General features: G+C 44.9%; 1 protein-coding gene across 6 annotated transcripts in view; it reads right to left on the bottom strand.

The window, feature by feature from the left end:
- GRM7 (glutamate metabotropic receptor 7) overlaps nucleotides 1-14,544 on the bottom strand; it is a 223,279-nt gene that overhangs the window by 138,754 nt on the left and 69,981 nt on the right. For all 6 annotated transcript variants that reach the window (XM_048957323.1, XM_048957324.1, XM_048957321.1 and 3 more), the window contains exon 2: nucleotides 9,338-9,554. In XM_048957323.1, the coding sequence (XP_048813280.1) occupies nucleotides 9,338-9,554 (217 nt within the window). The remainder of the gene's footprint in view (nucleotides 1-9,337; nucleotides 9,555-14,544) is intronic.

Here is a 14,544-nt window from a genome sequence, read left to right as displayed (position 1 = left end):
TCCAGGGGAACAAGGCACCGTTATCACCCAGTTTGAGCTGGTTAAGTAAGACCAATTTTAATAAACCAACATCCAAAGAAAGCACACCTCACCCCAAGCTCCAAATAAACACTCCCCAGCAATAAACCAGCAGGCTCAGCAGAGGGATGAGTTATTTATCAAAGTGAATGGTGTTACTCTCCGGGAGCATGACTCCTTCTGGGATTTAGTCTCTGATAAGACATGTCACCAGGCTGCTGCATTACAGCTCCAGAGCTCAGCTCTCAGGGCTGTCAATCTCCCACCACACACGAATGCTGAGGCCGCAGCGTGGAGACAACCGCTGAAGGCCAGATTGATTTCTGTGTGCACGGAGCAATTGCATCTCCAATCAATTTTAATGGAAGCCACGAATGCTCAGTGTTTTGGAGAAAATCAAGGCTCTCCAGTCCCTTCGTATAGATTCAGATGTCCAAACATAAGAATTCAACTGGGACTTGTTTTTGATGTTGAAACATGGAAAGAGCAATCGCAGGGAATAATAAAAGCGTGCTCGGCAAAAGGCGCAGGCCACAAAGCAAAAGCCCGTCTTACCCAGAGTCCACACATTACCCAGCAATGATACACCCGCCATATAACCTTAATTAGCTAATAAAAGTTTTTAGACAATCTGTCTAGACTTTCTTTCGCCTGGATATAAAAATGGCTCTAAAAGAAATATATAAACAGCAATGAAAAGTCAGCAAAAAGCTTTCAAATAAGCCTCCTGCTGTTCCACATCCTCATCCTGCACTCAACGCACAGTCGTATCAGCAAAAGCCTTCATTTTCAAAGCAGAAGAGCTGCTCTCTTTGGGATTCCCACACTACAAACACCCTGCCTGTCAGGGCAGCCGTTCACCTGCAGGACTGCCCAACGAAGCCCCAACCAGCACATCTCAACACAGCTCCCCCCCGGGGAGGGAACCCAAGCATTAGAAATAACTATAACTCCAGCTAATGCCAAGTCTAAAGATCACGTCATCTTTAAATTGGCCTTTTTACCAGTGTAGCTGTGCCACTGGTGCACTGATCTAGGTAGAGGAGACACTGTTTTACAGTGAAGCTAGAATTTAAGCCACTGCAGAATAGCACTGTGCTGCCCAGAGCTGCAGCACAGAGAAGCAGAGAAGCTTCTCTGCAGAGAAGAGAAGCACCGAGACAGAGGTGCAGAGAAGCACCGAGACACTGCAGAGGGAGAAGGGAGATCTGAGGAGAAACATCAGGCTACAGGAGGACAAAGTACAGACAAAAGATAAATTGGGAATCAATTAGAGGGCTGATTAGACACATGGATTAGTGAAATTATGGGGAGACACTAAATGCATTCAGAGAATTAAATTATAACTTCTCTTCGACTAAAGCAGGCTGATAGCCACATGCAGACTTGTCCATCCAGATAAAACCTTCCATTGCTGGGAGGCCACCTGAAAGCACAGGGCTGCTGGCAGGAGAACACACCTGATAGACTGCATAGAGCAGCTCTGAGATGGTCCATCCCCACAGCCTGAGAACAGAATCCCAGGGGGTAACGGCCACAGGTGGCTCCGAGGAGCGGCATGGCAGCTGAGCTGCTCCACCAGCTCATCCAAACCCCACATCAGCCTAACCTTGCTCTCTCTGGAGCCCCCCAGGAGCTGCAACAGCTTGTCCTGCAAGGGATTCCTGCTGAGCAGGCTGCAGAGACAGCACAGAACGCCTTATTTTCCAGCCAAATCCTGGATACAGAGTTCATCTGTGTCATACCTGTGCTCCTCCAGACAAACAGCAACATAGCAGAGCATTCCCATCTTCCGTTAGTATGGAGATCGCTCACTTATGTGGAATAATACACAGAGTTAGCATAAAATCTGATTCAAACTTCAAGCAGCATCCACACATTTGAGCTGCCTCTGCATTACTCTAAGTTTACTCTGTTTCATCACCAACGACATACATACAAAATCTTTGTAAGGCTGCTAATGATGCGAGCAGCAAGTAGCCCAAAGTGCTTGAAACACTGTCTTACTAATCAACTTTCCTGCAAACATGTAAAGAAAAAAGGATGAACTCAAGTGATCACAATTGACGATACACCTGCCACAATTTAGCTAAGTGGGCTTTTTTTTCCTCTGCTTGATCTTTTTTTTTCTGCACCAGGGGATGGCAGAAGGAAGGTCTGCATGGCTCTAGGGCTGGGCCAGGCAAGCAATGGAGATCACAGCGATGCACAGAGCCATCCCCCAGAGGGCAGAGGGTGCCTGTCAGCATCTGCAGTCCAAGGGGAAGGAAAGGGGAGGGCGCGTGATGGAAGATGCAGCTCAGCATTATTTATGTGCTGCTGCTCCCCCATGGCTATGAAAGCTGTTCCTTGCATTAGCAAGAAGTGAAAGGGACTGGCAAGTGTGAGAGGTGCAAGATGAGGCGATATTTTGTATTTCCTCTTGAGATGCCAAATTTCCATGACAGAAACAGCAGTAACTTGCTGTGTTTGATTCTATCTTATCCCTCAGATGCAGAACTGCACCTTGAGATGGTCCAAAATGATGTTCCAACACATTTATCCCACTCTATAAAATGGACACATCCCATGGGATGAGCTCAGCGTAATCATAACATTTCTATTTTCTGTAGGGAAAGTCGAAATGAGAGCAGGGGACGCCTCAGCAGGAGGTGTTTGTGAAATGCACGTCGTTCCTCCAGGAAAGCAGACAAGACACTTCACACTGAAGCTGGGTTGGGGTCACCCTGGTGTGCTGGGAGGTGGGCAGGAGGTGTGGGGAGGAGCAAAGTGCTTGGAGGCTTCAGCAGCAGCCTGGCAGCACTGTCCTCAGGCAGAAAACGTGAGCTTTGGACAGAAATTCTACCTCAGAATCAAACTCAGCTCTGCTTCTGAAATCATTAATTTCTCAGTGAAATAAATACCTTTTTCTAGCCCATGCTCTATGGCAAGGCTTTCTTATTCATGGATTTTTTCCCCGCTGTGATTCAATCTTTCCAACCCCAGCTACTTCTACCAATTTTCATTTCACAGCTCTTCATCTCTCCTTCCATAACAGTCACACCTGCCTTGTTGTCCACAGACTTCTCCCTTCCTCTTATCGCTCAATAAATCCTAACTCCTCTTTGCCCCTACTACCAGTCTTACCCAAAACATCAGCTTTTGAACTTCAGCAGGACTTTCCCCCCAAGCTTCTGGATATGCATTAACTGATTTATTCTCCCTTCCCCTAATGTTTCCATCACTGCTTCCTCTCCCCCCCCCCCCCAAACTTCTCTTCTTCCCAGCAGATGGCTGCAGAACGAACACGAAGGCTCTCACTCCTCTGTTCCTGCTCTGTACTGCTACCTTTACCAAGAGGAACACTTTACCCATGAGATGTAGGAAACCTTTCAACAGGCAAATGAAAAAAAGCAGCTGGATGAGGGGTGAACAGCTTAAAAAATCCACATCAAACCAAATCCTTCACTTGGGTAATGTGGGACACGCACACTGCAAAGCACAGGAGCATCCCCTGGGGCTAACTTGACTGGTAAAAATAAAGGCTCAACAGCACATCGCTCTGCTTTGGAATAACAAAGACTTAACCAATCATTTATTTTCAACTGATCCACAAGATACATTCCACATAACCATGAAAGCAATGTTGCTTTTAAATTTGGGGTAACATTTTTAAGGGATCCTGGCAGTTATTTCTTTAGTAACAAGACTTTGCTATTTCAATTTTACTCCGCTCCTTGAAAAGCAATCTCAGAACATTCAATAAATGCCATAAAAAGGCAGATATTATCATTAAAGTGACTTATGCCACAACTGTGACAACAGACTGTTACAGCTTTCCAATAACACTTGAATTCTTTTCAGCCTGGAAAGCAGCTGTGTGAGATCACTCAGGAGGACAGCAGAAAAGTTTCTGCGTGTATCAGCACGGAATGGGTCTCAAATTTCACATAAGCAGACCCTGAGGTAGTCATAGTGTCACATCTTTATCTCCTTGCTGCTCCCCGAACTCCACTGTATTGATTTCATGCGAGTCTATTTGAGCAGGAAGAATTACTCAGACCCCCCACTCGTTTCAGCACAGAATTATGCCACTATTTGGGCTGCAGGATTTCTGGGCACCTAAACCATGTGCTCCTAATTCCCACCCTGAGCAAGATCCTAAGGACTCCATACACTTATGCCATGCATTTACCTTCAAACAGTGACAAAATACAGGAGAATACACCTATGGCATTTATACCAACACATGGATTCCTTGTAAAATCTCATGCTTCTCTTTTGTAATCTCATGCTTTTATTTGGTACCTGCATTCCCCCATGGAGACACAGATGCTCCAAAAGGAGAACTCAGACCTTGTCGCCCTATCCCAGCTCCGCCACATCCAGAGGGATTCTCCCCATGAATCCAGACACCTGCTTGGGCTCTAACCAACACCAGTGGGAAGCCAGCAGCCAAGCAGTGCCTGAAGGACGTGGCTGCCTGCTGCTCTCACTGAGGTTGCCTCTCGCAGCCGAGCACGGCCATGGTGGCAGCTTGGCGCTGTGCTTTGGATGACGCTCCTTCCTTCCCACTGTCAGGACAATATTTAATCAACTGCAATCCAAGGCTCCAGTGAATCTTCTACTGGATCTTTACAGTTTAAGAAGAACCCTTCTGTGAATTATATCTGCATTTCTGTTGGTGTGAAGGTATGGAGCAAGTCTCCATTCATGGTTACACTGGCAGCCAAGGCGCGTTCACCAGCTTCTAAACCAAATGGAAATTTCTGTGTTTTGCACAAACCTGACAAGATTTCATTCAGGAGTGCTGAATATTCTAGAAATAATACTATTATTGCTTTTGCATCTCTAAAAACAGCATCAGGAAGACCTTGGTAAAGGCACTGCTGCTGTCCCAGCATCAGAACAGAACATAAGCAACGCTTGTAGTACAGAACCTACAACAGACTGCAGCACACAACACGAGTTGGTACAACTTCAGAGATTTCCCAACTGTCTGAACATGACAAAACAATTGTTACTTCAGAAACACGGGAAGGAAAGCAACAGTTTTCAAATTGCATAGAACCACAGAGTATTTGAGCCTGGAAGGGGTCTGAAGGACCACCTGGTTCCAATCCTTGCAGTGTGTGAGACACCCCCAGTAGAGCAACTTGCCCAAAGCCCACGTTTCACATCAGTGTTTGTGGCAATGCACTTCTACTTACAGTACGTATCCTAAAAGGAGGCAGCAGTGCTTCAGCGGATACAAAAAGGAGAGATGTTTTATTAGTATCTAAATGCATGATAAAAGAAATCCTGAGTTTCTACGTGGCAGTAGGAATCAGTGCTCTCCTGGAGGTGCTGGCAGAACAGTCTCCCTTCCCTCAGAATACTGTCAGTGTGCACAGCTCCCTCCCAGCAATGATTTAACTCTCTCATGTCCTCCAGTGATAATCTGCGCTAACGGCATTCCCAAAGACAGCACAGTTCTACTAAAAAAATATGGATTCAGGGCCATAATAGACAGCTGCACAGACCTACAGGAGCCCAGAGAAATGCTGTGTGAGACACTGAGGATGGAATGTCAACTTCTATACATTTAATGCACAGATTTTAATGGCACTCCAAAAAATGATTCATCTGATGGAGCAACACTTTGCATCTGTCAGGCGTGAGGGCAACGCATCTCATTCAGCCACATACACGTGTGCATATGCATGTTTTCTGCTAGCAAATATAAATCTGGAAAAACAAGATAAAAAGAAAGGCAAGGATAGGAAAGAAATGCCGGCCAACGTCACTGCTGGAAAAAACCCCATTATGGGGAAGAGGGTTCAGACCAGCAGGGTCCCCTCTCTGCCCAGGCAATGGATGGCTGTGGATGGTTCTTCCCCTTCTGAGCCAGCCCGGCTGCCCAGCTGTGCAGGCTGTCTCAGCCTTATGTAAGGGCTGCTGCATGGCATCGAGGATTGGGGAAAGAGAGGAATTAATGAATATTACAAAAAATTCTTCAGCAAAAAATAAAGAATAAAAAGGAAAAGAAGATGAAGAGACTGTTGCAAATGCTGCGCTTCCTATGCGAGAGCAGATTAAAGTTTATTCCACCTTTTTTTTCTGTCAAGGTGGTGACGGCCTTTTAAGAGATGTGGCACCACAACTGAAAGTTGTTGGGAAAAGCTTCAGTATACATAATAATCACATCAGCCCTCCGATACGAGGGCTTTAATCTCTTTTTTCGCATATTTGGAACACAAAGCAAAATGATGTGCTGCTCCAGAATCTGCCTTTTCCATCCCTTCCAAGTGGCTGAGAACGACACCTGGATGAACTCTGGCTTGCAGACTGCCCATGGCTGCTGGCAGCCCTCTCTATGGGATACAACAGCTCTGCTCTGTGCACAGCCCCAGCCAAGTCCATGAGCTGCCCCAGCTATGGGCAATGGGCACAGAGCTGAGGGAAGCAGAAGGGAGGAGCTGGATCTGGGTGCCTGGTTAAAACACACTGCTGCACAGCAAAGCTGCCAGGGCACTGATCTGCAAACAGGCAACTACAGAGAATCACAGAATGGCCCAGGGTTAGAAGGGACCTCAAGGATCATCAGTCTCCAATCCTCTTACCACAGGCAGGGCTAGCAACCTCCACAAGGAGGTTGGGGAGAGGAATTCAGGGAGAGGAAAAGATGGATAAATGCATGCTGGATCTTTCATTTATCTGTTAGGAGGCAGTCAAGTGGTTTTTTGCTAACGACTTCAATATATATATATCTTACAGATAGCAATTAACCTTCTGGTACAGATTAATCTTTTAAAAAATCAAAGATGAATTAATCTTTGAAATTTGAGTATTCAGTAGTTTCATTAATAATCTGAAATTGTCCTTTAGATTTTCTGTAATTAGAGCATTCTCTAATTTATTAATCCCACAGACTGCAGAGCATGTTTCAAATCCTCATCCCCTGCCACAATGACATATTCAAACTCGCTTGAAGCACTCATAATAAAAGTCACTTTGTGAAGAATTATTAACTCAAAGGATCAAGCAAAGTCGTTATATACCAGAGCACATTTAAACACTGAGCATGGATAATGCTTTCTACTCATCCTTGCCATTCCTAAGATCTTGGCTGAATCTGAAACCAGTCTGGACGGAAAGCTGAATTTAGGATAATTAGCTTGCTCTGGATTCCAAAGACAGGAAGCGTGCTGGTACCTATGGACTAAACCCTTCTGTGCCAAACCATGCTGATTATGAGATACGAGGCAGCTGGCTACAGGTGACAACAGCCCGCACATCTCAGGCTTTGGCACGAGCTGCACAGCCCCTGGGCATTGCCCACAGACACCAGCAGCAGAGCTCAATGGCAGCAGGGGGGGCTTTATGGTCCTTTCCAACCAACCACGCCGTGGTTCTGTGATTCCACATTCCACGGAGGCAGGACCTCCTGGTACTTTTCTGGGCTTTAGAAGAGCAGGAGCGTGCTGACAGGGACTCTCAGAACCTCACCCAATCTTTATCTGCACGACACAGAGCTGTGGCAGGCACAGCCTACATCACCCTGCACACAAAGCTGCTTTATGCAGGGCGTTCTTGTGGGTTTATGCTTTATTCTTTAAGAACGTTGACTTACAAGTTGACTGCATTAGCAGCTCCAGTCATTAAGTTAATTCTGCCGAAGTCTATGAAGTGATAGAGTATTATTCAGCTAGAGTTTGTCCTTGACGTGGAGAACGCATTTCTTGTAAGATTTTGCAACAGTGGATATTTGCAAATAAAGTAAATTTTAAATTATAATGAACGCTGGTATTTATCACTTCCTACGGTATTAAATCCCAAACCATTTTCTTTAATACTGCATAAATACGCATTCAAATGAACAGACAAATTCATGCAAATACAGCCGCACTACATGATACCAACAGAACACAACAGCTCTGACACCCCTCCAAAGCCCCTTCCCCCACCCCCTGCAGCCCTGGCACTGGCTGCAGGACCCAGCACATTCAATGGGTGCTGCAGGGCATCAACTGTCCTGTCCAGGCCCCCTTGCCCCATACCAACAGCCCCTTCCCCACCTGCCCAGGGAATCCTGTCATTCAAGACTGAATTCTGGCTCAGTATTATCAGCTTTTTGCATTGGGACGGCAGGGCAGCTGCAGGATGGGACACCTGCCACTTCCTGCAGGCAGTGCAACAGGGCTTGTTCTTATAGAGTGAGGACACATTTCTGATCCTCCCTGTCACACCAGGATACATCAGTGCCCATTCCTGGAGCTGGCTCTTATACAGCTCACCGCTGATGACATCTTCTGCCTATTTCTCCTTCCTAGCACGGAGATCTGCATCAAATGTTTCAGTTTACAAACGTTAATGATCCAGCATTGCATATCAGCTTGCTGCGGACGTACAGCTTGATCCCCAGCGATACCATCCCAAGCCCTCCTATGCTTTGTCATCTCTGGGGAAATTCAAAGCTATTTCACCTGAAGAGTAAGTTACCAAGACAAGGGTGTGAGCACACAGACACAGCAGCCACCCCTCCAGGGCAGGTCTGCCCTGCGTTCTGAACCACAACCAGAAAGCCAACTGCAAAATTAGGTTTCCCGTCAACAAAATTGTGATGGCTATACCACAAGCCTGAGCAGGCATAGCATAAGGCACAGCATCTCCTTGTCCTCTTGGAATATCTCCCACTCACAAGAGATGTTCTCCAGCACACTGAAAAAAGCTTTATCCTTTAAGAAAGAAAAAAAAAAAAGAGAAAAGAAGCACTCAGGCAACCAGAAAAGCATTTTGCATCCCACTAGAGGCATGGTGTGCCTCACACCATGCTGCAGGGCTTTATGCCTCCTTACCCCAGGACAGCAATCCTGAGCCTTTCAGGTAAGATGTATGAGTTTTCTCAAAAGAATTGGTCAAGAGGAATGCTACAGAAAAGCAATACACTGGCAGCAATCTGAGACGTGCACAGCAGCAGCATGACACGAGTCAATGTGTAGCAACAAGCAGCCTTCAAACAATTTCTAGCTGTGGAGAGATAAAAGCTCAGCATTTTCAAATCTGTCTTCTACCCATGTCAACATAATATAATGCTGTCCAGCAGAATACCAGAGGCTTGATAAGACTCAGGGCTTTCTATTTTCTCCAGAAACGATTGAAAAACACTAACATTTCAAATTCTCTGAAACTCTATAAGCAATTTAGGAAAGAGAGCACCCAGGAGCCGTTACAGAGGCATTGCAAAGAATTGGAGCAACTTTAGAATCAAATATATGTTCCAGAACAACATAACAATTGGTACAAAATAACATCCATCACTTCTACAGCATTTTCAGGAGGGAGGACGGGTGTTGCCTACCTGCCTCTCTGGAAATTTGCATGAAGGACTCGACTCCTTTTTCTCCATAATTCCCTTCAGATGCCAAAGTGGATACATAATTCCATCCCAAAGCTTTCACAATGTCCACCATTGCTTGTGCTTGGAAGGAATCTGGAGGAACCACACGTGAGAAGAAATCATAGCGCCTGTCATCACTCAACTCTGGTGCAGTTGAGGCATAACTGATTTGTGGGATCTGTAGAGAAAAATAATTTCTGATAAATATACACGTTCACATATGCATTGCACTTGTCACAGCAGTTAGCTAAAGCATCTAGCTTCTGCTGAGCCTAAGTTCATCTTCCTTGCACCCATCTACTTTTCTCTGCCACATTCCATTGCAGTGCACAAATCAAAACACCAATCTTTCCATTGAAATCGAGCAGAAAATTGTAAAACTAGACAAAATCAGTCAAATTAGAACAAAGGCATACATGTTCACAATTACATTTCCTCCTTTCGCACAACCCAATGCAACGCACACCAACCACTCCTCACTGTTGCCTTTCCATTGGCGTTCTGCTGAGCACCATTGGGTCACTTTGGATGCTGAATTCAGCAGAACTGAAATCCAGACCTGTTGTGGCTGGAAGCCAGAAGGAGCCTTCCTCTGTTTGTGGGAAGACGGTGGGTTACTTTGTGTAACAGACTGGGATATTGTCTAAGGTTATTTTCTCCCTGATAACTAAGACTGTGGAGCAGTTACCAAGCTGACAGTACGTTAATCCCCAAACACATTATGCAACTGTTTGAGTAACAGTCTGGGACTTCTCCTTAATTTAAGGAGCCTTCCATAATTCTCACTCGAGATGCCAAAGAAGGGGAAAAAAAAGACTTGAGATATAAACAAACATGATCATATATAACGATTTTAGATCATTAGGCTGTGGCAAGGTCAGTATTTCATGCCTCAGCCCAAGTATCTCCTGCATACTCCCTCCACTCAGCATTTCTGTGGGTATTCATTAGTCCTCCTGCCCTCTCAGCAGAGGCAGTGTTACAGCATGGGCTCAATGCCTTCCCTGCCCACAGAGGTCAGGGCAGGCAGCGCCAGCACAGCAGTCCGAAGGGACGCAGGCTGCATGCCACAGCCAAAGCAGGGCTACAAAGCAGAGCTGCTGCTGCAGACGTAGCAGGCAAAGAGAAGTCATGCAAACAACCCGCAATTATGAACGACGCAGGCACTTGTTGACACACGTTCCAGACACAGAACGTTAAAGAAGTTAAAATTGAGGCTGGCAGCAAAGAAGCGTGATTTCTTTGCTCACTGCTTTGCCTATGGGCCAGCAAAGCTCGGGGACCACTCTCAACACACAAATAAATCAATGGTGTTTGATTTACTGTGGTTCTTGATTTCTCATCTAGCTCAGGGTTGCACAGAGAACACTGAGCACCTCCGCAATAATTCACGTTCCTAATTTGCTGGTGTCTGCATTCACCACGATAGCCATATTTTGGGATTGCTCTCTTCTTTATACAATGCAGCCCATGGAGCCTGCTCAGCTGCTGATCAGATTAATTCATCACCCCATTGGATGGCGTTATATTAAGTGCAACAGTTACCATGCTGACTTCACGGGTGCTGCTAATTGCATGAGCACCCAGAGCTGTGCTGCGATAGCCCAGTGCAGCACCATTAATTATAAATAAAAGGACAGAAGAAATATGATCTTTTAATCTGTGGCAAGTGTTTGTATTCCAACTTGTAAACAGCTACTTTTTCAACTTGAAATCAACAGGATCACATTCTGCACTACTGCAGAAAGAGAAACTCCGACAGAATTTGCTCCAGTGCTTATGTTACTTAGGAGACCTTTTGGGCCTTTTTTTTTTTTGAAGTCTTTTTCCTCTGCCCATAAAATATTAAGCACTTTTGGCTGTTTAAATCACTTCAGTATTCAGAGCATAGATTGGTTTCTCTACCAGCACCTCTTACAGGACATCTGAAAGCAACATGAAGTCATACAGTCAGAGCAGAATTTTGGTGATGTTTTGTGTGGGTTCAACAAGAAATCATTAAATAGAGCATTTCTGCACACTTATTTTAATTAACCAGACATATATTTGGTCGCATCTAAAGGATTTAATTTTCCCTTCCTCCACTGCAGCAGCTGGGACCAGCAGCCAGCAGGGCAGGAACATGCCCAGAGCTCCACGATGGAAGCAGAGGTGCCAGCAGAGGGGAGCAGGTCCTGTGCAGACAGGATTGTAAGAAGGCAACCTTCATGTTGTCAGCAGGATTGTGACAAACATCACAGCCCAGAGCTTCTCATACGGCTTCCCTGGCCGATGTTCTGATTACAATAATACTGAATGATTAATGCTGGGACCATTGCATTAGTCAGTGATTAATTAATTTTAATTTATTTTTAACATTGAGCATTATTCTTCATTTATCTCATTTTCTTCTGCTAATGAAGAAGTTCTCCCCGAATCCCTGCACCACTCTTGATTGGGCTGCTGGAAAAGCAGGGTCCGCATGAAACATTTTCATTAGGCCTATAACTGTGTGTTTCTGAGTAAAACATGACTGAGAAAATATAAACTTGTAGAGTTTTGAAGGGTTTGCACTGTGGTGAAACCTGAGTTATCCACCTTCCTCCCCATATACTCCCACTCTGGACACATCAGAACAGATCTGCCCATGCAGTAGCTCCCTTCTCCTCAGTATCTCACTGAAGGATGAATGAAATGGCCCACCTGAGCCTCCTCAGCAAAGGACAGCCACTAGAAAACTTTAGAAAGGCAATTTTCCTAAGGATCATGTGCAAATTAAGATAATGCATGAGTATACCTGTTGAGATATTAATGAGCTCCCACCAGGGTAACATCAAGTTCACAGTTGGCTGCAACCTTACTTTCAACTTCCCATCAGGTTCCACTGATATGAGCTCCTGACCATGGAAATAATACATATATATATATATCCCACTTTGATAAAGCCTCTTGACTGTCTCTTATTTGGCAGAGCAGCATCAGTCTGCACAAAGTGCAAAATCCTGCCAGCAACTTCACTTTGCACAAGTAAGATGCCTGAAGACTTTGCCCTCCTCTGCTGAGCACTTTGGTGTGAGCTGATGGATGACCAACAGTCTTGAATCTGTTTAGGTCTTGGATTTTATATATGTAGAAATCTCTCATGTCAGGATTTAATCATCAGTACTTCTCTTTGTTCACCAATTTACATCGTACAACAAACAGCTTCAGCATCCTGTGAACTGCACATAATTGTTTTTATTGCCTTGAAATAAAACTACTTTAAGTTTCTGACTGGCCATTTTCTCTGGGCAAAACTCATCTACAATTTTCACATTTCACTTTGTTCCCAACAGGAAGAACATTTTACTACAGGTATAAAATGAGACTCAATGACATCCCAGTGCTTGCATGGACAGCTGGAGGGAGATTTCCCATTGAATGCCTCCAGGATGGGGTGGGACCTGAAGCCTGTTTGCCCACAGCCAACACCAGCAGGGCACCCCCAGCCCTGCAGCATGGCTGGACAGTAACACACGTACAACAAAAACCATTCCACAATCCAAGCTCAGCACAGGTTGTCCTGAGCTGCCAATCTAGCACCATGTGTCCTGTTCTGGGGTGTCTTGCTGAAATGTGTGTAAGTGGACAAATATCCTGCAATTCTTCCTGTAGGGCTGGTAAAAGACTGGGTAGTAATATTCCCAACAGCCTTAGATAATGATGAGAGCAAATCCTACTAAAGCCCTTTGATAATCCCTCTCTATTATGCTTTATTATGAAATTTCACAAGTAGTGCATATCAAGCTGATTTTTACATTCAAGAATCAAATGTTGACGATTAGACAACGAGGCAAAACAATTTGCAAAAAAGCTTTCATGTAAATCAGTTGTCAGAACAATAAGGAACATTTCTTGGCAGCTCTGCCATGGTGTAAATGGTGCAAACAATTGGCAAACCTGCTGCTGCATGCAGAAGTTACACCAAGGAGCAAAGTCCTTCGTGCCATAACAGAAGCAGCACATCTAAAGCAGGGCATTTGTATATCAGAAAACATTCAGAAACATGCATCTGTTCACAGCTCACCTCAGTTTCTCTCATTCTGCTCACCAATTACTAAAGCCATTGGAGTTCAAACAGGGTCCTGTTTGCTCACATCCCACCTCCCTTACTTTATCCACAGTGAATTCCCAATGATGTATTAGAGATCAACACAATCAGCTACACGGGAATTGGACGAATGTTTCATAAGGTACAGGAATACAAACATAAACAACATCAGACACAAATGAGAAGCTGAGCCTGGAGGAGAAGTGCATCGAATAAAACAGAAATATCTTTAAGAGCACAAAAAGAAACACCAAGAAAAGCAACACAATAAATGATTCATGCACACGAATTCAGCCTGTATCCAAGTTGGCCCCTTCTGCCAAAGCCCAGCACTCTGTGTGAGCTCCACCTCCCCCAAAGCGAGTGGGTCTTCTCTGAACCTATTTCACAGACTAACAGGACAATTAACACAGCAATCTAATCCCATTTTTCAAAGTGTTTTAAAGAGAGATTTTCAAAAGTGCTCAGCTCCTGCAATAGAGGAGCTCTGTCAGACCTTCCAACCCTCGCTCAAGCTCTTTTTCCTTTGGGGAGTTTCCAAAATTCCTTATTTATAGAGAACTATTGGTGTTCTTGACACATCATCAGTGAAAAACCAGACAAGGTCACTGTGGTGTGGACCTCTCAGCATCAGATAATTCATGAGTGACACAGCAGCAGGAGAATGAAGCAGTGCCAGGAAGGGTAATGGACCAACAGGACGCAGGGAAGGACCGGGAGGAGATATCCATAACTTCATTCCAAGGAACTGACTCACTGTACAGCACATATTTCAATTCCACTACGCAGCGAATAAACTTCAGAAGCGTGGTGCAGATTGTGGGGTGGAAGAGGGAAGAGCAGCCTTTGGGAAGGACTGATGCTGAGCAGGGCAGTGCCAGAGCTCAGCAGGGCCGTAATGGCCAGTGAGGCACTTCCACCTGCAGCTCCTTCATTGCCAGCACTGCACTGGGGGAAACCCATTACCAAAGGAAGCATCTCCAACACCACTTGGGATTTCTTAAATATACAACATAAGGACCGCTCATTTTCTCATTGAATATATATATTTTTTTTATTTACTTGCTTGGTTGGTTGGGATTATTTTGTTTTAAATTTA

Source organism: Lagopus muta, chromosome 11 (genome assembly GCF_023343835.1).
Source record: "Lagopus muta isolate bLagMut1 chromosome 11, bLagMut1 primary, whole genome shotgun sequence".
Classification (NCBI taxonomy): domain Eukaryota; kingdom Metazoa; phylum Chordata; class Aves; order Galliformes; family Phasianidae; genus Lagopus; species Lagopus muta.
This window is presented reverse-complemented; position numbering and strand designations above follow the sequence as displayed.